Source organism: Periplaneta americana, chromosome 3, assembly GCF_040183065.1.
Source record: "Periplaneta americana isolate PAMFEO1 chromosome 3, P.americana_PAMFEO1_priV1, whole genome shotgun sequence".
Classification (NCBI taxonomy): Eukaryota; Metazoa; Arthropoda; class Insecta; order Blattodea; family Blattidae; genus Periplaneta; species Periplaneta americana.
In genome coordinates this window covers 126,421,226-126,446,717 of record NC_091119.1, presented here as the reverse complement: position 1 = coordinate 126,446,717, position 25,492 = coordinate 126,421,226, and the positions used below count along the sequence as shown (strand labels likewise).

General features: G+C 36.2%; 1 protein-coding gene across 1 annotated transcript in view; it reads right to left on the bottom strand.

The window, feature by feature from the left end:
• Positions 1–25,492, bottom strand: part of LOC138696511 (uncharacterized) — a 150,142-nt gene that overhangs the window by 13,295 nt on the left and 111,355 nt on the right. The window contains exons 3-4 of the mRNA XM_069821566.1: positions 16,883–17,166; positions 7,483–7,808 (exon numbers count right to left, since the gene is read on the bottom strand). Coding sequence (XP_069677667.1) covers positions 7,483–7,808; positions 16,883–17,166 — 610 coding nt within the window. The remainder of the gene's footprint in view (positions 1–7,482; positions 7,809–16,882; positions 17,167–25,492) is intronic.

Below are 25,492 nucleotides of genomic sequence, written 5' to 3'. Positions count from 1 at the left end.
CACATTGTGTGCGGGAAGAAATAACAGCATGTTTATCTTTTGTTCGTATAGCAACCTGGCAAAGTGTGGTAATATCAACTTACGAGATATGTAAACAGCATCCGTGAGTACATACAACAAAACTACGATCGTTTAAAAATATTATTAATGGAATATAGCTTTCGATATTATATTACATTTCTATAGGAACGAACAAAATTATTCCTTATTCTCTCTTATTCTACAAAATAAAATAGCCCGTAGAGATGAAACGATGGTGAAACAATTACTTAAAATAATCCGACGCAGAACTCGTGACTTTCCACATCGAAACAAGTCGTTATTATAGCCTACATTACACTCTGGTGGCTGCCACCGGGAAGAACTGCCATCATGCATAATTTGGACAGTGCGGTACAAATGCCCCTCTTCATAAGGCCACGCTTATTGCTCAAAGTCATCTACGGTGAAGCTGTACAGTTGTGTGCTATTAGTACCGCATCGTTGAGGATGCGAAATCTGATTCACCTCCATCTCATATGCGGAAGATGTGAGGCAGATATCAAAGCAAAATGAAAGACAGTAAATGTAACATACGTCCACAGTCTAGTATACAGTCACGAAGCTTGAGTTTATGAGGGTACTAGAAACATAGACTGTGCAGGTACTATTTCGCATTGTCTGTAATGAGGCGATAGTGGCGATCCTAATGGTTAGCAACTATCTATGGATGCATATTTACTACGTATTAAGCTTCGTGACTATATTATACAGTATACTAGACTGTGACATGTCGTTGATTTTATGAAACCTCCTATGTGACAAGTACAGAGCATAATTTTTTTCAGGAGGAAGAAAAAAGTAATTAAATATCAATAGGCCTACAGAAGAATATTAGATACTTCGGTAGAAAACGTTTGTGAATTTGATGACATCGTCGAGGATCAGTGTAGGCCTATTGATGTTTAATTACATTTTTCTTCCTCCTGAAAAATTATGCTCCATACTGCTCCATGCCCTTAACAAAGAAGAAAAATGAGACAGAAGGGAGAAAACAGAAAGAATGACGTAATGAAAGAAAGAAAGAAAGAAAGAAAGAAGAAAGAAAGAAAGAAAGAAAGAAAGAAAGAAAGAAAAAGATAAACGGGTAAGATGAAGGGAAAGAAAGAAAACATGATTACAAATTAATGTAACTATATAGGTCCATAGGCGGAGAGAGAACCGTTCCCTTGGGGAGGGGGCAAAGCAAAATCATAGAATCCCGATATAACGAGATTATGGGGGACATCATTTACCTCCTCCCCGCGTTATAGCTTGACCGTGGTACAGTATATCGGAATATGATCATTTAATAAAGGTACTGTAAAGTAAAGTAAAATTGTAACAAAATATACCAACAATTTTACTTTTTTTTCCTATTGTACGGAGGAGAGACCCGAAGACTTGCACTGCAGCCTGAGGCTTATTGTGCTTACCACTCATGTTCTGTGAATGATTGTGTAGCCGAATGGCCGTGCTCTTGTACAAATATAGCACGCCGCACCATAAACTTAACCCAGGCTTTTGTATGGATTTTTTATTAGGTTATTTTACGACGCTGTATCAACATCTAGGTCATTTAGCGTCTGAATGAAATGCCGGTGAAATGAGTCCGGGGTCCAGCACCGAAAGTTACCCAGCATTTGCTCGTATTGGGTTGAGGGAAAACCCCGGAAAAAACCTCAACCAGGTAACTTGCCCCGATCGGGATTCGAACCCGGGCCACCTGGTTTCACGGCCAGACGCGCTGACCGTTACTCCACAGGTGTGGACTTTTGTATGGATAATGATATGTGAATTAATTATGGCGAAATATGTCCAAGGTCCAACACCGAAAATTACCCAGCAATTCTGCTTCAATTGGTTGAGGAAAAACCCCGGAAAACCCCAACCAAATAACTTGTCCCAACCAGGATTTGAACCTGGGCCCGCTCGTTTCATGGCCAAACGTGCCAACCATTACTCCACAGCGGTGGACCAATTTTACATTTACTTCAATCTGTTTATTTAAAAAGCAAGATATCATATGAAATGTAAATCCTAATTATTTTATTTAATCTCGTCTTTAAGTTTACACATTATACCGGGATCACTTTCCTTTTTTCTGCACTGTTGTGCAGTATGTTATTCATGTTTCTCCAAGTGGCTGCTTGAACACCTGCAGAGTTCTAACACATCAGTACAGGCTGTTACAAACAAATATTATAGTGTTTCCATTCTTCAAATGAGGTATAGAAATTCTTTTACATTCAGAAATTTAAAATAAATGTTATAGTCCAGACACATGGTCTGAAGACATTAATTCGTCAATTTAAGCACAGAAACTTAATCATAAACAAAAGCAAGAAAAATCTTTTGAATTCAATATTTTCTAACGTTAATAGAAAAAAAAAAAAGAGTTCGCCCAAGTTTGGGGGGCAGTGCCCCGCATGCCTATGCATAGGCCTAACCATTAATTGCGTGAGCAAACGGCGATAAATTTAGATTTATTCTGGTTTAGTGTTGAGAGGTGTGAATTGTGAACTATGCAGACCGAGTGTGTGCTCAGTCATGGCTCATAAACCCGATGGCCGACTTGGCACAACTTCTGTGCAGATCTTTATAGGCAATAATATTAACAATGAGCACGGCCCAATTGATCGCGAGTAGCGGTTGACCAGTATACAAACAATAGCCAGGCAGTAGGCAGGAATTTCCTCATAGCTAGAAGACCCAGCCCATATTATTAAACGGGACCGAACCGCGGAGGAAGGCGTAACGGAATCCGTGCGTGGTGATGCAACCATCATCGCCTCCACTTCTCACGGAAATCGACACACTTCGAGAAAGCGCGCGGTGAGAATGTGATGGTGCGTAACTGTGGGTAGTGTGCACGCAGAGGACGTGCCTTTGTAACACAACAGGAAGTGTACCTGATGATATGTTTATATAATGATAGTGTATCATAGCCAATAGGCTTGATCTCGCAGATTGTTCATTCTTAGGGTTGCAACATCTCTTCCAAAAGCCACCACGGTGGTCTAGTGGCTAGAGCACTGGACTTACAATCCTGTGAACTCGGATTCGAACCCCGGCATACCCCTGATTTATAACTTGTGTTGGGCAAGCCCGTTGTCTAGGTACCAGCCTCCTACGGCGCACTCTTGGCTACTACTCTGTCGGTAAATTGATCTACATAACTGACTTCATATGGGTGAATGACAATCAAGTACCCGCCATCAGTAAAAAAAAAAATCTCTTCGAAACTTGGACGGAACACTAAGACTGACTGCATAGAAGTCAAAATTTAACAAGTATGAAGTATCGCACAAGCGATTCTGTAGGTTTAAGTGTAGTCGCTTCAATCATGCATGCATGAAACGGTGATAAATCCAAAACAGATAAAATGAGATCAAGAGAAATTACAGACTAAGCTAAAGAGTAAATAAAACTTCAATTCGTAGCGTTGCTCAGGTTTCATTTGATGGGAATCTGCTGTGTGTCCATCTAAAATTAGATTTAGTAAAGTTCGGATAGGACATGGGTGTCCAAACGCCTATAGAACCAGGAGATAGTGCACGTCAAGGATGCTTTGTTAAGGACAATAACTTTCCATATAAAATAGGAAAAAGGACTTAAAGAATATGCGATGCGGGTTGCTTACGCCAGGGGTTACCTCGAACGAGTTACAATTGGACATCTATGGGATAGGGACTTGCAACAAAGTAAACTTCAGCCTCTAGAGTGATAGAGAAGGATTACATGTAAATAAGATAACCAGACTCTTCAAGTGGTCAATTATTCTTTTCATTTAATAAATTATGCACTATTATGTTTTTATCACAACACTAGTTCAGTGCCATGATAAAACACAGTTTTCAAATTGTGCGCTGTTTTAGAATTTTCTGTCCTAAATGAAGGCATTCGCGCAGAAACATGAGAGGGATTTCAGTATCTTTATGATATTACTAGATATCTAATTCTCTACATCAATTTTTACTTTTAAACAGGGCGTTAAAAATTCAAACTTCAAAGAATTATGTTTTGAATTGAAAGTAGCTTTTTTTTGCCAGTAAGAGACCTCCTTACTCAAATTTGCTGCCGGAATATATGCCTACCTATTATTCGAAGCACATGAATTACATGTTATAATAACTAATCTCCATATATATATACTTATAAAACTAGCTAACTAAGTAACAAACTAACCAACTGACGGTCTGACTAAAAACTAGTCACTAATCAATCAAGCTTTCTACTAACAATAAATAGATAACTGAATTAATTTTCTCTTGAAGTATTCTTTTCCTGTGTCGTCTTATATATTCTACGCTCCTGCTTCCTGTAGACATGTTTGTCTGTGCGTGATATTAAACGATTGCAGTTGTTAAGGATAATACGTCATTCACTCAGCATAGCAGTTACGTAAGTCAAACTAAATGGTACTAACTCCTAAGCCGTACGAGACGCATAAAAACATATTCTGAAAATGGTTTACTTATTAACAGTTTCCTTGTATTACGGGGCTCGTATGTCCGATCCATCTTTTACGGTTTGGCTATAGGCCTAGCAAGCGGTTCAAAGTCTGTGAAAATAGGAAAAGTGTTGTAATCTTGTAAAAGTTTGACCTGTTCCACATCTTAAAGCTTCAATGCTAATGTAAGACCTATGAAATACAATAAATTAAATGAAAAATATATGTATCAGTCTTTATTCTTTCAAGTGCATATAATAGCATTAATATGTTCCTATAATTGCGCCATAGATATTAGGCCACAAGTTATTAGTATCAAGGGTTGCCAAACGTTCGGAATTTTTTAGGATTGTCAGGAAATCAATCCTCTATCCTAGATCATATATGTAACAGATTGCTCATCCCTATGTTAAAATCGGCAGCACTTTGAAGAGAACAACCGCCAGGATCGCCACCCGTCCGCCGTAAACGAACACGAGATGGCAGTACAGTCGCTAATGCAATTAATGACGTGACTCCTTATATAACAACTAGATGGCAGCATAGTAAACCTGACAAAAGTTGTTACCGTCAAAGCCTACGTATAAGGCCGAGCAATTTGGGTATGATCTAGGCCTCTATGCAGGAAAAAAATTAAATTGTTTTCAGGACACTTAATGTCCGGAATTGTGTTCATTGCAATATTATATTCTGAAATTTCATATTGATATTTTATTATTAAAGATCCGACGTAGTTTGCAATGGCTACCAAAGATATTTTATAATTTATTATAGATCTACGATATACTTTTTGATGAATAGAAGCAAAGAGTTTGTAAGTATTATAAGCTCTTTGGATAGAACACAGAAGCGAGTTCGTGGCGCTCATTGGTGACATGGCTTGGCAATAAATCAGCATTTGAATAACTTGAGTGATTCTGATGTGCATCTCTTTAAGAAGGAAGCACTGAATGTGTATCAGAGGGCCGTTGCAAAAATAGTTTCATTAAGATTCTTCATTTCTTAAGAAAATATATTGAATGTTAATACAGAACTGGACTTTGAAAATGGTGATGCATTGTACCAAGAGTAGGTATTGCCTACTGAAAGAGATGATGCCGATACTGAAAGATCTATCAACTCCTCAAGAATGCTGGGACACTGTTTTGAAGACACGTAGTGTGCCAGACTTAAAGAAAATTGCTGAACACATACATGCTCTTCCAATTAGCATGTGGAGCGAGTTTTTTTTTTTTTTTCGAAAATGAAGAATCTCTCAACTGAAGAGAGGAACCGAATGGGGGCAGAATTTGTAAAATCGGAACTCTTAGTAAAGACGAACTTTAATATGTCATGTAGAGAATTTTTTTATTATATTTTAACAAACAAAGCACTATTAAAGAAAAGCAAAGGAAGCAACAAGTATTCTTATAAAAAACAATGTTAATCTAGTGAGTGTAGAGACATGTATACTTATCAAACCCTGTGCTTTTCAATGCGTACAGACTTATGGCATGTTCTTTAATATTGGGCTACACCGCTACAACCAAATAATAACACGAAGGCAATTCTAATTGATTAATTGAGCGTCAAAATACAAGTGTATTTACACTAAAATTCATTATAAGTTTATGTACTTGTTATTTTTTTAATGTGTAATGAATTTCCGTCCTCTGGAGTTGGCAACCCCATTATCATCCAAAGACGGAATTGCGTCAGTGTTACGCGAAAAATCTGTCCGTTTCTTTCTAGTGATCCTCGAATAATATTATTCTACATTATAATAATAATTGTTCAATTACTGAAAGTATACCATTGAAATTGAGAACAATACTTTTAGCCCTAGTTCAATCTGTAATACAGTATGGAATAATAGGATGGGGTGGATTATCACAGAGTACCATTTGCCCATTAATATTACTACATAAAAGAATTATTAAAATATGTTTAAGAAGAAAACTTGATCATCCAACTCATCTCATATATGAAGAATTTAATGTTTTGAATATCAAGCAAATTTGTATGTATACTATTTTGAATCGCTACGATATATATGAAGCTAAATTTATATCATCCGAACATGGCCACAACACAAGAAGATACAATATTTCGTTCCTCCTAACTGAGCCAAAATGTGAGACTGAAGCAGGTCTAAGGCACAGTTCTAATTATGGCCCAAGATTGTATAATGATTTTATAAAGAGGAATCCTAAACTAAAATTATTAAACAACAAATTATTTAAACAAAAAAAAAGTGCTTGAACTGTTTTTAAAATTACAACTCATGTAAATTCTTATCCTTTATTTATTTGTGCTTTTTGTCACTTTTACAATGTTGTATTCTTAACTTAGTATGTTTATGTATAGGCTATGTACTGCTTGTTTGTTTTTTTTTCTTATTCTTTTTAAATTGTATGTGTAATTACAGTTAACAGTTTAATCACAGTTGTGATTATTATTATTATTATTATTATTATTATTATTATTATTACTACTATTATTTTTTTTCTTCTATCCAGTTTTCATTATTGGTCACACCCAACCTCAAGCATTTTGCTTCTTCGGGTGTGACCCAGTTACATTGTATTTGTACAATTATTTTTAATATGTATTTGACTATGAAATTGGTAATCAATTTCGAATTTTGAAGAATATTCATATACGAGTATTACAATAGTATTGTAAAATCTTTGTTATTGTATATAATTTTTGCTTGCAATAAAAAGTTATAAGAAAAAAATTGTTATTGATGGAAAATCGCTATAGAATAGGTAATGGATAAAAAGGAAGTTTCAAAATAAGAAAATAAGTTAAAACATATTCAATAGACGATATATAATGGAGAATAGACAAGAATAACCAAATTAATAGAATGCAGTTTAGACGACCCAGGAAAATAGTGAAATACATCTCAATTGAAAGAAGAAATTTGGGCTGCCCTAGAAAAAAGTGGCATGATACCGGAAAAGATTTGATCCAAGTCCGGATGGTGATGTTGGTGGTTATGTTGATGGGGGCGGCAGCACTCTTACCTGGATGATGATGTCGGTGCTGAAGCGGCCCAGAGCATCCTGCTTGACGTCGCAGTTGAGGTCGTGGTATCCGAGGCGGAGGTCGAACTCGAGGTCGTTGACGACGTCGGCCACGCAGGAGTTGGGGCGGTTCTTGGCGTACACCTTGCCGTTGAAGACCTTGTTGGTGCGGATGCGCGCCACCATGTCGGAGGCTCGGCAGTCCACCGTGACGTTGTAGCAGGCGGTGAGCTGGTGCGTGGTGGCCGCCTCCAGCTCCAGGTACGGCTCCTCGATGTGCTGCAGGCTGGGCGCCGCGTGGTGCGACAACCGGCACACGCCCGGCCCTGCCACGCCACATTGAACATATTGTTAAATTGGTGAAAGATTAGTCTTCAGGAACAAATTCAGAATGAAATATATAAACGCAAAAAAAAAAAAAAAAAAAAACTGTAATTACACTGGTCAACAAAGTTAAACGTTTTTTTTTATAACGAATCGGCGATTCTTATATCGTTTTTCGTGCTGATTTCTGATCTGTTTTCAAAATTTTTCTATCACCCAGGGTTTTGAGTAATTATATGAAATGTACTTCAGACTTTTCTAGTATTGATACCTTGTAACATTTTACCTAAAATCATATTTATTTACCTAAAATGCATGTGAAATAGATTTTAGGCTACACTTCGCTTGAAAAAATATCTCTTTTGAGTGTCCAGCAGTAGTCTGACAGAATATTTGGACACCATTTTTCCTGGTAGGACCTTTCCATTTCAGAAAAATCCTGGTGAAAATGCTCCCCATGTTCATCGCTCACTACCCGAAGGTTTTGAGGAAAGAAAAAAATAGATGAGAATCCAAGAAGTTATTTTGAGAGACATATTACACCCCATCATGTTATAGTTCTGAATCAGCTCGCTGACAAGTTCTCTGTAATCTTCTGATCTGTGGTTCCTAGAAAGTAACAGTCTGTTGAAAGATCCTTAGGTTCCCGGCATATTATTGGAGCTGAAAAAGCCATATGACGGGATCCTTTTAGCCAACCAGTCTGGAGTCACTTGAAACATAACAGATTTCAGGGGACCAGTTCTTGTCCTCATTTATTTTGCAATCACAAAAACACTCGTAAGGTCTTTTAACTAGTGTAGTAACATTCAAAGTCAACTAATCACAAACGTAACAAAAATTGTTTATGTGATTTATACAGTATTTCGAGGTAAGTTTCACTTTATAAGATACTTTTAGCACACTTAGAATTAGGACAAAGAAACCACAGGTTATGAAAATTATTTCATGAATGTAAGTTTCAACTCAACTGACTCTCACATTCTATTGAGAAAAAAAAATCATTTTTAATGAATTCTGACTTGACAGGCAACAATGATCTAAAGTTATAGGTCAATTGTTAAAGCAGTAAAATGAAATAATTATCATTATCATTATTACGGACGAGAAAAAAGGAGCAGAAGAAGAAGAGAACTAAACAGATAAGAACAGGAGGAAGAGCAAACTGGAGGAGAAAGGAATGAAAGAGAAAGGGACCGAAAATATAGAAAGAGCAATATAATTTTAGCTAACAATGCCGACACTACATTCAAGTGCAGATGAGTAGCATATTTAAAGTGTTTCATCGTCTAGAACGATACAATGGGGCTAGTCTGTGTATTACGGTTAAGACATGAATCCTAAGTCACTCGCCAAGAACGGAGCTCGTAGTCACACCTCAGACAATAGAGACGTGCATGGAATGAAGGCCAAAGGGGTCACTGTGTCGAGATTTTGACTACGAAATAGGTTAACACGAAACGGAAACTGCAAACAGCAATCGGGACTTCAAGACATTATGCAACATGTAGTAGTCATTTGTTTTACTTATTGCTGTGCTTCTAACGTGAGCCGTGTACATCGTGTTCAATTAGGTTACAATGACTGCTGTCTTTAAAATACACTTCCTAAAACATGATTACTGCGTCCGGCAATAGCTACACCAGCTGATGGTTTTTTAAACCAAAAATCCTGTGAGACTGATAACGGAGGTTGTAAATGTTTTCTCAAAGTATTTTGGTCTCTTCTGCCATATTATTTCGCTACTTTCCCATTTTATAAATAGTCTCTCGAGTTCAAAGCATAGACCTATTTATTAATAAATAATTGTCTCACTTTCAATTAAGCTTTGTGATTGCACGGCGCTGATCACAGGACGAATATCGCCATGGTTCATATGAAATCCGAATTAAAAACATCTCTCTCGCGCTCTTTTTTTTCGAAAAGTTCGGAGCCCTTAGCGAGCGAATCACTGTGTAAATCAAACATAGAAAGAAAGAAAGAAAGAAAGAAAGAAAGAAAGAAAGAAAGAAAGAAAGAAAGAAAAAAGAAAGAAAGAAGGAAAGAAAGAATGAAACGAAATGGAAGCTGAATTTCTACAGCCTATCGTCATTTGAGAACAAGCCGATACACCAATCATGACACAGAGAGAGAATATAATACATTTTGTTCTACTTGATTGTTGTGGAGACAAAGATATTAAGTTTACTTTTATTGACTCTCTCTCTCTATCTCTCTCTCTCTCTCATGAATGCGCCCGTTACAAGCAATGGCGGTTTATGGCTGTGAAACAGAAACACTACGAAAGAAATGAGGCAAAAATAATACTAATTTATAGTACAAGAGAATAAAATTAGATTTTTATCCGCGAATGGAAAGTTTGGCGTCCAAAACGAAGCCGAAGGTGATAATTTCCACGAGCGCATAAAATCTGTTTACTCTCGTGTGCTATACAATATTTGAGCCGTTCAGAGCAGAAGTGATGTAAGTCAAAAATGGGTAATGAGGATTAAAGTAAAAATTCTGTAAAAATACAGCGCAAAGTAGCAATTAATACTCAATTTATTTAAACTATTAGTAGTCAGTGGATAGCAAGACGGGCATATTAATTGCTACTTTGCGCTGTATTTTACAGAATTTTTACTTTAAACCTCATTACCCAATTTTGACTTACGCCACTTTTGCTCTGAACAGCTCATTTTATCCATTACTGGTATCTAAATTTAGTTTTAAATTGTAAGTCTTCTTTTTGAAATGTGTTGTTTGTGAAGAAGTTATAAATGAATGACTGTATTATGCATTTTATTGTTGATAATGTATTGATGAGAGTGATTAAAAAAATTTAATTCACAAGTGAATTAAAAACTTTTAATTCATTGCTGTGAATAAAGCCATGGTTTAGGTTGCTAAGAACAGGGAAATAAAGATCAGTTTAGATACCAGTGTTGGATTAAAATATATATATATATATATATATATATATATATATATATATATATATATATTTTTTAAATACACTTGAGAGATATACTTTGCTAGACTCAAAATTGATGTCATAAAATAAGAATTAAGATTTTATACACTATTAATAGAAAGGTTAGAGCGCGACTTTTCATGCTGATAACCCGAGTATGATTCCCTATGGGCATAATTTGTGGTGGACTATGATGGTGTTTGGCGATAGGTTTTCGTGGGGTACTCTCGTTTTCCCTTCGCTATTCCATTGTAATCATACTGGTGCAATGTATATAATTAAGCTGTAGAAAATGAGAAGAGAAAAAAATGTGCATTCTAACATTTCAAAATCAACTATGAATGCAAAAAAAAATCTCTTAGAACTGAAGCCATAAAAGATGACCTAAAGTATAGAATTATTTTTAAAATTGTTTTTTACGATCCGTTAGCGGTGAAGTCCATTCCCCACGATTTCCATTTCAGATGGGATATTGTTTCTGCTACATGATGTGAGTGTCTTGAGTTTGCAAAAGAAAGCCATTAGAATTCTATGTAAATCAAACTATCTTGAACACTGTCGACCACTTTTCAAACAATCACAGATATTAACAGCCATAAATTTATATGTATACGACCTAGTTCTTTACACTTGACAAAATATAGACAATTACTCATTAGTAGCCTATATATATGATCATGAAATTATAAATAATGTACAAATTAATATTCCATACTGTACATTACATAAGACTAGTACAAATTTTTCTGTCATGGGGATGAAATAATATAATAAGCTTCCCAGTCAATATTATAAGTTACCAACAAATAGTTTCAAAACTAGATTTTATAATTGGCTTTTAATTAATCCTTTCTACTCTGTAGATGAGTTTCTTAATATAAATTCATATGAAATTGTTTTTTAATAAATGAAATTATTTACACTTAGTAACAAATAATACATTAAGAGTGAAATGTTTTCATTAATTTTTAGAGTTTAAAATTTTTTTTTTTATTTTCATTCTAATTAAACTTTACTGTTTTCAATTATATGTGTATTTTGAAATGTATGTTTTTTCCCCCTTTCTGTATTTGTGGACGAAGCCTATCACTGTATGTTTAATGGCTTAATAAATTGAATTGAATTGAATATAATCATAAAAAGAGATAAAGGGTCATTGGTAATCCAGCTCCAGTGTACGATGAAGTGGAAGTATGGTATGCAATAAACACTTAATATAACTGTAGATTTATTTGAAAGTGTTAATTCAATATTGAATGAGTAAATTAGGTCCTTAGGATTAACGATTATTTTGGTGGTTCCGACAAGATTCTGCAACTGTCTATACTGCTGACAATTCCATGTTCAAATAAAGAGCTATCCATTGCAGGCTACACCAAACATTACATCAAAGGGGATATGGAAATAAACGTTGAAGGACTAAATAACACAATTAAACATGTAGGAACAACTGGAAAGAATATATAGTCAGTCTGCCAAATATTTTAGTAAAACGACGATTTACGGGAAAAAAAATCCAGGAATACTTTAGCAAGAAATGGGCTCAGCAATTTGGAACGGGAACGGGTTGAAGTCCAACCCGCGAACGAAGAAAAGAACGAAGTGTGCATGAGGACTGTGTAGTAAGCCGTGGTTTGTGGCCGGCACTTTCCCTACGATCTGACTATTATGTTCTTTATTTACGACTTATTTTAAAACACAGAATTTGTGTTATAAGCAGACATCGGATTCCAGGGCAAATGCCTATTTTGTTTCTTTAGGAGAAAAGTAAAAATAATTATTAATATTTGTGTTTCATGGAAATTGAAAGGTATTCAAAGAGTTTTATAGTGCCCTAAAATGCCCTAAAACGGTTATTAGAGCCTAATTTGCTAATATTCGCCTAAAAATGCCTAACTCACTGTAAAGTTTCGCATTTTACTCTTACTTTTTATAATTTATACATGCATTCACTGCGAAATTTAAGGCATTTAAAAAGTGGAAAGTTTGCTTCACACCGGCCATGAAACCATTGATAAAGGAAACAAAATGTTTTGAATCTCACGACACTCGCAATAGATTTCACCGAATTTAACATGTTTGGAGGCATAAATGCCGATAAAGAACCAACCTTAGTTTTGAAGCAGGCAACAATCACAACATGTGCTGCTAGCGATTCAGAGATATACTATACTATAAAAATGACTGTTTTCGGTCTGAAACCGATTAGCTGTACTGCCCTTCAGAGTGTCATAAAATCACAATTTTTGGAGAAAGAGTGTTTTTGAAATATTTATGAAAAGTCGTAAAACTGCGAATTAGTAGGGTAAACCGTTACAAAATATTTAAAAGAATGGCCCTCCTAGTGTTAACACTACCAGGAAATGCAACAATAAGTGGAACTTTGTATTTTTGTCCAATTGAATCTCAATAACAACGGTTCATTTGAATGCTCGTTAACAGTTGCTCTTTCCCTCACCTTATTTGTGTTGAGAAGTTTTGAGCGGTAGGACGTTTTCCTGTGAAGTTTAACGCGATAATGCCGAAAAATATAAGTGCAAAATCTACATTGATCCGGCAATGGCTAACAGAATATTCAGAATTCACTTATGATGGAAAAATAATATTTTGCAAGATTTGTAGCAAACAGGTATGTAACAATAGTTGAAATATATAAATTCTATTAATTTTAATGAGTAGGCCTATAATATTTATACATTGACTGAGCTATCCTGAGGTATAATTCTTTTTGAGACCACTACACTTTAACCTTTTAAATTCCGATAGTTAAAGTATTTGCAGGTCATTAAAATTTTGATTGTTCGAACCCACTAACTTTGTGATAGAAATACGGCAATACAACAATTAGGATTTTATTTTAATTCAGTTTACTTTACATTTTTAGATTTCGCAAGAAAAGAAGTGCCACCTAAAGCAGCATGTGCAAGGAGCGGCTCATAAGGCTAAAGCTCAGCAGAAAAATCAACTGCAACAAACTTTACTAACACAGCCTACTTCATCCAATCTCAGCAGCAATTTCTATGCTGATTTAACCAGAGCGTTTGTTGCTGCTAACATTCCCTGCAATGCAATTGAAAATCCGGTTTTAAGACAGTTTTTACAAAAATACTGCAAACAAAATATCCCATCTGAGTCGACCCTAAGAAAAAAAATTACTTAGACAGAATATACAATGAAACTTTAGCTTCCATTCGGGAGGATATAGGTGATTCTTACATATGGGTCTCTATGGATGAAACCTCAGATCCTATGAATAGGTATATAGCAAATATGGTAGTAGGAAAACTTAGTCCTGATGGACCTTCGATTCCACACCTCGTATGTGTTAAGGAACTTTCGAAAGTGAATAGCCAAGCCATTGCTTATTTTGTAAATAAAGGCCTACAGTCTTTATACTCAGGTAATATAGACGATTCTAAAGTTCTGTTGTTTTGTACTGATGCTGCCTCATACATGGTTGCTGCAGCTCCACTTCTTAAAACATTTTATCCTAACCTCACGCATGTAACCTGTCTAGCACATGGCCTTCACAGGGTTTCTGAAACAATCCAGAATGAATTTCCTCTTGTCAATTCGTTTATTTCTAACACAAAAAAATGTTTTTGTAAAGCCCCATCCAGGATTTCAATATTCAGAGAGAACTTTCCAGATATCCCAATCCCACTCCCACCTCAGCCAGTTGTTACACGATGGGGAACCTGGATTCAGTCAGTGGTGTATTATTCTAAGTATTTTAAAGAAGTGGTCACAGTTATTGATAAATTACCTGAAAATGATAGTGCAGCATGTGTGAAAGCAGTGAAAGATTGTCTGAATGACTCACGAGTGAAAAACGATATTGCCTACATAACATCAAACTTTTCTTTCATACCTGCAAGCATTGAACAATTAGAACGTGAAAAACAATCTCTTTGTAGCCAAATAGCAATAGTAAAGGAAGCTCAAGTGAACATACATTCTGCTTTGGGCGAAACTGGGAAAAAAGTTAAAAATAAGTGGAACAACGTATTAAATAAGAATGTAGGATTTTCATTGTTGGAAAAAGTATCAAGAGTGATATCGGGGGAAAGTGTAAATGTTCCAGTAAGTATTGATGTTTCTATTGTACCTAATTTAAAATTTGCGCCTCTCACATCAGTTTCGGTTGAAAGAAGTTTTTCTGCTTTCAAAATGATTCTCAGTGACAAAAGGCAAAGGTTAACTGTGGAGAATTTAGAAAAAATTCTGGTGGTGTACTGTGCAGATAATTATAATAAAGTCTGAGCATGGAACTGAATTTCAATAACTTAAAATGAGTAATCTTGATATCAATAATCATTATTTCATTAGTTTCAATATATTAAATTTGTGCAGCTCTGTTTGTAAATATAATATAGTATTCTTTTTTAATGTTTAAACATACTTTTTGTGCGTATTTTAGTGAATAACTAAAAATTTCTGTGAAAGAAATAAGTATGATACCTTGATGTGCCTAAAATGCCTATTTTCATTAAAATAGAGCCTAATTTTACAAATTTTGAGCTTATTTTAGGCGCCTAAAACTGCAATTTTTAGTGCCTAAAAATCCGATGTCTAGTTATAAGATATCCATTCAATAGAAGAATTAAAGAATAATATTAATAATATTAGGAAGATATTCTGGCAATTTGTGTAAACCAGAATCTTTTTATGAATTTCAGAGTATGTTTGCTGATGGAGGGACTGCGTTTGCAGCATCTATAAATTTTTTGTTGGTGCAGCCTCTTGATTTGTCACGCGATCGATGGTCGATTATTATGTGCGTGACAATCAAGCGGAAGTTAATGCAATAGCCACCGGCGCGCAATACGTGGGCCTGCGGTCAAGTAATAAATAACTTCATTGTACTTTATTGCGTATTATAGTCCATCATAACTAGAGCCTGGATGTTTAGGCATTTATTTTGGTTAAAATAGGCAGGCATATAGGCACTAAAATAGTAAAATTAGGCAGTGAAATAGGCATTTATTATTCATGGAAACAGACAAAAAATAGACAAATACTTAATAAACTATCCCATACGGTACTCACTTTCCTTGATTGCATGTCACAACAAGATGCTTTTTCAAGTTGGCAACTGTCATAGTGAGCCGCCTGTCAGAGAGAACGTTTTTCATGGTGGAAAAAGATATTTCTACTTCTACTGAAGTGATTGGAACAAACTTAAGACAACTTATTTCAGAAGGACTGTCTTTACTTTCTTCCAGAGATCGGGAAAAACCGAGTGTGTATTGTCTCAAAAAGAGGGGTGTGAGAAGGGATTAGAGATTTCAAAGTACGCGTGACTTGTGCGTGCAAGCGACAACAGTAACGGGATCTGGAGTTTTGCTTTTAATACTTCCCTCATCCCCTTTCTTTCGCTGGTAAACTCCCGAAGTGACCTGAGCACTAAGGGTTATACTGTTCAAACATCTTTGTTAAGTAACATAAAAGATGGAATCGGTAGGGGAGAAAAGTTTACGACTTCTTGCTGGAGAATAAGATTCTCAGTAAATATTTGTGTGAGGTGAAAATATATTTTTAATTTGTACAACCGTTCCTTTTTGTTTTTTGATAAGTAATTAATGTGCGGTTTATTTTAAATGCATTAAAATATAGAAAATGTACGATAACGACGTAAAAAGACTAAAAAAAATGCATTTAACCTTAAAATAGGCAACGGTAGCTAAAATAGGCAAAAAAAGGCAAAATAAAAATTGGGCTTATCGTCCCCAAATGTGTGGAAACGGTTTATCTCTAATAGGTCTTTCACACATACACTCAATTTAAAAAAGGCATTTTGTCTAACATCCGGGCTCTAATCATAACTATTATAAGGAACACAGATCAAGGCCTGCTGCATAAATGGTATGGCAATGAAGTGAAATGCTAATTTAGATGTATATTTTGTCAGTAAAGTTTGCAATAGAGAGGGAGAGGAACTGGCCACCCTAATCCCATTACCTTCTGACTTAGTTTCCTCATGAGCAATGCCTTATTGGTGTCACTTATGAGGTTCTAACCAATCTTCGGATTGTTGACTGAACATTATATACAATATCTGAAAGGCTGTTAGAGAAGAAATTATTTACGACAGAGATCAGCTCGGTAATGTTGCTTAGGTACCTGTGTCACCGAAGTCGAAGGTATGGCATCGAAACTCGGTGGACTGAAGGCAAAGTTGACGGCACTGATCCACGCTGGACACGTCCTGGTAGATGCTGTCCACCGTCTTGAGGATGCGGCCTGCTAACTGCGTGAAGTCACACATCTTGAGGGGATCGCTCACACAGTTGGACTCGATGTAGTCGATGTGCTCCTCGGGGCTCAGACTGTTCAGCCCCGACACCGTGAACCTGTCCATGTCGCTCATGGCGCAGTCCCCCGTCTCGTGGTTGAAGTTGGCAGACCTGCACAACAACGTTACAAACATAGAGTTCTAATTTAACATTTGAAATTTGGACACTAAAAATATAAAGTTTTAGGAGACTGAAACATAGGCCCACTAAGAAAGTAGGGGAGGGGATGAGTGTCATGAGGGTGACACACACTTTCTCATTACAGATTGGTTTCACTCGTTTCATAACAATTCAGTTTCTTTATCATGTGACGAATGGCATTACCGTTTATAGTAGGCCCTATTATGATATACTGTATATTTGATGTCAACATTTACATCCATATAACGTGGACCTCACAATTTTGTATCCGGTGCCACAATTACATTCATTACAGAAATACCTTTTGTAGAAGCTCTTAACTTTCGACCCCATTTAAATTGATCAGTATTCCTACCTTTAAAACCTAACAACTTCATACAGATCATTCAAAATTGACGCTTTTACAACTCTGTTCTTGATTTTGAGTTCAGTTATATTGAACATACACTGTTTCTAATAACACTTGTTACTAAAACATCCTACACCATTGTCCTATATGTTCGTTACTGTGTCTGTTTCTTGTGTACTGTACATTTCATTTTCAGATCTCACTAATTTTTTACGTATTATAGCTACTTCGCTATCCTAGCTAGCCTCCCCCACCATATTCCTCACCTATTTTCATTATCTCTAACGTTTTACTTAACTTCCTATTACAGGCCTCTAAGTCATTAAAAATTGACACTTTTATCACTCCATTCTTGATTTTCAATTCACTTATATCGAACACACACTGTTTCTAATAAGCTCAATACTTGTTACTAAAACATACTACACCATTGTCCAATATGTTCTTTAGTAGACCCTATATTTAAAAGCATGCATACTGAAATAATTTAATATGCACTCTAATAATAGTATACTACGATAAAAGTTTGGTAAGTGTATTATATCAGAATCGAGGAAAAGTTAGGAAAGACGAGACTTTACTTCAGCCTTCCTTCGTAGGTTTGCCACCTCTCAACGACTGCCAGACTGAACAAACCACAAACCTTTCATGCACAAGGACCGAGAGACAAACCGATTTCTTTTCATTCAGTCGACTTTATATCATCTCACAAGTCAAAACAGTCAATATAAAATTCAATATTTCCCATTTAAATATAAAGTAATTTTAAAATAAAGTGTCAATATTAATAATTTAGGCCTGAAGAATATTCTTTATCATCCATCCTGTTCAACATCTACTTCGAAGATTTTAGTGAAGAACTGTTTTCAGAATTGTTTATGATACGGTGTTGTTAGCAGAAGAGAAAATGATACTGATGAATAAGCTAGTGGAGCTAAATAATAACTGTGAGTAGATGAAGATAATTGCAAACATGGTCATAGGAAGAAAAGTAGAGAAGGTAAACTTGCGAATTCTAAATGAGGTAGGAGAACAAATAGACAGCTTCAAATACTTGGGGTGTACCGTTAGTAACATAAGCTGCTGCCAGCAAGTCAAAAGGGGGATAGCAATGGCTAAAGAAGCATGCAATAGAAAAAGGAGCATCTTCTACGAATCTCTGTAAAAAGAATTAAGGAAGAGATTAGTGAAGTGGTTTGTGTGGATATGAGTAAGAAAGATAGACATTACGACGAAATGAAGATAAATGACTAGAAGCAGTTGAAATGTGGTTGGAGAAGACTGGAGCGTATGAAATGGACAGAAAAAATAAGACATGAAGCTGTGCTAGAAAGAATGGGTGAAGAAAGAATAATGATGAAAATGATCAGAAAGAGAAAAATAAATTGATTGGATCACTGGCTGAGAAGAAACTGCCTACTGAAGAATGTACTGGAAGGAATGGTGAACGGGAGAAAAGTTCGAGGCAGAAGAAGATATCAGATGTTGAACAACATTAAAATATATATTACTAATGGCTTGTGCAGCAAATGCTGCAAACTACGTTCATTAGACGTTCAAATAAAAATTTTTCAGATTTATTTTCAATGAAGAATACCAGACATTTTGAAAGTTATTTGCTTCCATAATAATGAAACATATTCCCTCTGAGTGTTTTTTTATGCCAAATACTTTTTCTTGAACTTATCCACCTTCAATTTTTGAATTTCAACGCGAAAACTCAAGTAACAATGTTAGGACGATCAGTGGTTTTTCATGTGGGAGGTCACTGTGGATTGTAGGTGAAAGTTAAAATCATTTTATCATGTTGAAAGATCTTGCCGAAATTATCGAGAGATTACAAAATTTTGTAGGCCTCTTATTTTATCAGTAAGTAATACCTTTTGATAGTCCCTTAGGAACTGTAATTTTTGCGCTCTCTCGAGCCAGTACTGTAGAGAATCACGCATATAAATATCTACACCACACCGACATTAAATATCGTCCCTCCTCTGGCAAACTAGCGAAAGTGAAAATAAGCGCCCCTGCACTTAAGGTCTATATTGTACTAAGTACTAAGTAAAATATAGACCTTAAGTGCAGGGGCGCTTATTTTCACTTTCGCTAGTTTGCCAGAGGAGGGACGATATATGAAAAAGACTCAACCCCACTTGATTAATAACTATAAAAATAATTGGTAAATATTTGATTTTTAATAACAATATTATCATCTTACGTAAGTTTTGTAGTTATATAATAGCCGATACTCAGTAAATTATAGAAATGAAGATTTAATTTAAGATATTCTCTACGTCTACTTATATAACTCCAAAACGTTTCACCATGGTATTAACTATATTAATATTTCATTTCTAATAGTAATAATGTCATCAAACCACCTCAAGTTTTGTAGATTGTAATATCCAATAGACAGCTGTACTCAGGAAATTATACACCGCAGGATCAGACCTGTAAATTATTTTTAGTAATTCTTGAAGTTTTTACTAACCAATTGAATTTGAATTCTAAATAATGTCAGCAATCCTTCAGGTCATGGTCTTCGTGTAATAGGCTATTGTTTATTGTAGTGTGTGTTTTGTTTTATTCTGAAATGCAATTAGTTCTCAAAACTGACGAAAGATGGATTTTGGAAAATAGAAAAATTATGTAGGAAAACTAACGCTTCACTGACAGTTACTATTTTTCTGAAAATCCTTGCATGCCAAGCTTCAAAATGACGGGTCATTCAGTAAAATCCGTTCAGCCGTTTTCCCGTAATTTCCATTATCAGTTCAAATTATATATGCCTAATAGGCAATGCCTATATATATATATATATATATATATATATATATATATATATATATATATATGGATTGTATGCGGAAACGAAGAGGAAGGCGGAAAAGAGAGAAGATTGGAGATACTGGGTTTGCATTGAAGGACCTGCCCTTGGGCAGAAAACTATGAATCAATGAAGCCTATAAACTCTAATGAGTTAGCATAAAATTATGATCACAAACAAAATGTTTTTACATGCTCACTCACTCTTTTGTTTTCATGTATATTTCGAATAGGCCCATTGTTACTTGCTACTCTCAAAATCGGCATAGGCGGAACAAAAGTGTGTCTGCCCGGGATCTGGGACAGTGTTTTAAATTCCGCGATAACCCCGATAGTTGGATGGGAACAACCCTATCCCTTCGTATGAGATGAAGTCGTGCTGTGGCTTTATTTGTTTTTATCAATATTTCCCGCTGATGACATGGACTCGTCCTGTTGGTTTATTTGTCTAGTAGACGACATCACTATCTCGTTACATAGCCTAACAGCAATAATACTGGGGATATGCTGTTATGCGATGACCAAATAACGTTACTGCTTCCTGTTACACATAAAATGTAACATTTTTTCGGTTTGTTTGTACCTCCAATAAAGACGTAGTAGTCACGTAAAAAATGCACATAGGCGGATTTAACTTGGTTATGTTTTACATTCTGACTTTTGCAAATATAACATTTGTTTCTTCCGATGTTTAGATCTTACTCGAAATCTTCTGAATTTGTGAGAAATCGTACGTTAAGAATTAGATATTATAGTTCGTGGGATGAATCCCGTACAAATTACACTGATAAACAAGTGGTAGATATCTGACATGATGTTTACTATTTCTAATGCAGTTTTTCATGCTCATTTCAAATCTGAAAACCGTTTTGCGCTATCACGTCAGGTTTTGAAATTATCGACGAAATTTTATTTTTACATGGAACACGGTTCGTCGATTTTTTTTGTCGTTTTTCCAGATGATGTAGAATTTCACCAGACGTGTTTTGATACATGTGCGGCTATGTAACAGACAAATTCCATCGGAAAACTTTTACACCGTTTCTTAAGAAAACATAATATGAACTACAATTTGATTCGAAAATGGATAGTGGTAAGTCGTGGGCACCATAGTTCATCTGTTTGATCTATGCATACAACTTATGCTGTTGGATAAGGAAGGCGAAGAACAACAACCATCTGATATTTGGAGTTTCTGTGATATGGCGTGAGTCAAGCAACCACACCACAGACTGTTATTTCTTTTTGTCAAACGTCACCGGATTCTCCTACAAAACTAGTGTATCTGTAAAGTATCCAGACATTCCTTCAGTTTCTAAACTAATTTCACATGATCCCGTCACTTGTCCAATACCAACAGCACCTGCAGAATACACAGTTAATAAAGAAACGCAAGAAGAAAGTCCTCTTTCATCTCCTACCAACGACCCAGACTCTGACTAATACCAACCTGGAGAAGATATTTATTTAATGAATAATGCTCAACTTTGTGATTCGTACGGGACCTGGCACTAACAAAAGGCCAAGCTGAATTGCTCGGTTCACGTCTTAAACAATTTAATTTCCTTGCACCGGTTACAACGTCTTCACAGTTTCGGCACAGACATAAAGAACTTGTGACGTTCTTTGCAATGAGTAATACTATTTGATAATGCATGGACATTCAAGATCTTATGTCAAGCTTCGGGGTAGAACTCAGCATTGAAGCATGGCGACTGTTCATAGACTCACCTAAGACAAGTTCGAAGGTAGTAAATAATATTATTACACAATGGAAACAGATATGGGTCAGTACCGGTTCCATATTCTACGCACCTGAAAGATACGTACGAAACCATGTCGCTATTTCTTGAAAAAAAAACACGCTATCCCGAGGGCAATTGTCGTATATGTGGTGATTTAAACGTTATCACTATTCTCATGGGAATGCAGAGTACACCAAGTACTGCTGCTTCATCTGCGACTGGGACATCAGAGATAGAAAGAACCATCACATAAAGAACAATTGGCCGTTCAGAAATAGAATGCAGCCTTCATGTGCCGTTGGTTGTGCATGATAAAGTTATCATGTCACCGCTTCATATACAGCTGGGGCTCATGAAGAATTTCGTGGAGGTACTAGACACCGACTCAGAAAGTGAAAGAAGGTGTGTTCATAGGTCCACAAATGAGGAAGACCATTGCAGACAGCCACTTCCAAGACTTACTGGATGGCACTGAAATATTACTAATATAATTATGTGTCATGTGGCGCAATTGCACCATTTTCTTAGCTAAAGCCATGTTCATTAAGGTACGGTCACACGTCGCTACTTTTGCAGCGATGCAGTACAAAAAACTGCGCAACTCTTGTACTGCGACGTGTGAACAACGGTGCAACCCGAAAAGTAGCGGCTGCCGAACCTGCTGCTCGCTACTTTTCCATGCTGCGCGCAGCTTAAAAGTAGCGACGTGTGAAGAGGGTTCTCAGGGTTGCAGCCGCAGCATTTTTGATATCGGTTTTGTTGAAACTTTTGCTGCGGTTGCGACCAGTGTTGCCACCCAAATGTGCCAATGATGCTTTTATTGTTTGGTTGTATTTTAATGTTAGATGTGATGAAAATAAAAAATTATTTGTGACAGTTATTAAATGCACAACACAGTCTGAGCATATTTGCTGACGATATAATTCACTTTTTTAATTTTCTGTAGCGCAGTTTCAAACAGGAGGGTTGCCAACATTGATTACGTGAATATGCTATTGGTTATCATTTAAGTATATAGGCGTTTTTAAAAGCTTTATAGCAAAAATAATACCAATTTCTGAACACTAGTTAGGACGGAAAAGCAAATAATAGATAAGTAAGCTTTCGCATGAGTTTATTAATAATGAGAACATAACCACAAAATGTATATTGAGAAGTCAACACGGAGATGGAAACCTGCAGCATGACTGCGGCTGCAAAAGTAGCGCCTTGTGTGTGAACAGACTCGCAACCTCCAGTTGCAACCTTTGCTGCACTCGGGTTGCGCAGCACGAAAAGTAGCGTGCAGCGCGCTACTTTTGGCTTACGTGTGAACACGACACGCAACTTTTGCAGCCGCAGTACAAGAGTTGCGCAGCAAAAGTAGCGACGTGTGACCGTACCTTTAGTACTCCATGCTCTACTGAAACTCCTGTCTGTGAGTTGTTATATATAATGGTTGATGTTGTATATCTCAAGAACGGTGGGTAATAGAGACAAATGGTTTGCATATTTGGAATCGACATGTTTCAGTTGTCTTAGAACGCCTGTTGGGTGCCAAGATATCCACCGAAAGGGTTTTTTGTTATTCAGTGTTATTATTAATCAATTTGAGAAAGATCTGTTTTCGGGATAACAATAAGTTGCAATCCTGAAGTTGAATAGCGTAATTAAAAAAAAAGTTACATTATAATAGCTAATAGCCTATTAAAATAAATAAAAATAGTCCCTCAACTTTATAAATTACAGTCTTTCTATTCACGTATCCATCCATTTTCCTGGATTCTCCGTTATTGCGTAGTTTATGCCTTCTATTACGTTACGAGCGCTTTGATGCATCCGACACGGCGCACAGAAAATCTCTTTGTTGTCGTTGAAGCCAATAGAAGGAAGGCAAAGGTCACACCACTAATAAGTGTAACAATGGACAATAGGAAGAGCTTCAGGGCTGCCATCGTAATTGTCCATATAATCGTCAATAAATTACCGACACGCTGCGCATTCAACGAGAAGCCATGGTCACTGAACACGCGCAGGCTCTGGAAGCCCGTGGTGATCCTGGTACCGTTCGGAGGGAGGAAGCTCCTGGCACCACGGATTCCAGAAAGTCGTTAGGCGTCATTATTATTGTACTGTTACGTGGAGAATCGCTTCTCGTTACGAAGACAATAGACACTCCCCAGACGACGGCTGTGAACAAGACTGAGAAAGAGGCCGGAAATAGATTTCCGGATACATTTTAAATTACGACAGAAGAATAACGTGAGTGCGCAACTTCGATTCTCACTTAACTGAGTTAATGTGGGTCACATGCACCCATATCCGGTATTCCCACAATTAAGTGGCAGAAGTCTGTCTTCCACTGTTAACAACTGAATATTTGAACTGATTATATTAATTTTTATTTTATGATATTGCAGAAATTACTGGGATGCTGCAAAAATTGATTTCGAGTCTTTTTTTCGTGGAAATACAAGTTTACAGTATTCTTGACAGCGACAATGTGGTTTTGCGCATGTAGTCTTTCTATGTCCTGAACTACTGTAGAGATTTTGTTCCTATTTAGTCTTTCATTTTTGGCGTTTCCACGCATTTAGCTCGGTTGCCATATTTACCTCTCTTGTCTTCCGATTTCGGCTTAGGAACTGCAGCTGACATTAAGGCCTTTGGATACAACTGAACTACCTTATATGAAGGGTTCAGAACCATAGTGGGCCAAGCGCCATTTATTAAAAACGGAGAAAGCAAGGATTATAGTTAAGCGAATACCATAGTTTAATGAAGACTGACATCATTTAGTTTGAATGTGTATACTTTATATTACTTGCTATATGTTTCCATTGAATTATGGTGATAACTTCATTTTAACCCTTGTTTTCTACGGTTTTAGTAAATGGCGCTTGGCCCACTATGGTTCTGAACCCTTCATATATAGATAGAAAAATCAATATTTCATCTGTATTACGCAACAACAATACGTTAACATTATGAACTCAAATAAGATACCGAAGAGGAACTGCAGGAAGATCATTAATAAATAAACAAAACATTGTTTAAAACCATTCATAAATAACCAATAAGTCATTTAAACTCGAAAGGTTTTGCGCTTGCAAATTAAATTTTCTGTAACTTCTAGCTATCGGCCAACCATGTTTTTTTTTATGTGTGTTATTGGTTTATGGCTGTAACGTGGTTGTTAGTTACAGTTCATGCATTTTGTCAAGACACTCGCGATGCGCAGTAGCGTAACAACGTTTCTTTGAAGGGGGTAGGAGTAGAAGGGAAGGTCGGGCGTGTGTCTACCAAGTTCAAGGCAAAAGCTAACCCATTCCCCTATAATTCGTAAGTAGACTCATTCGATCTCGTGCGCAGCTCTGTAGGAAGAGAGGGGGAATGTCTT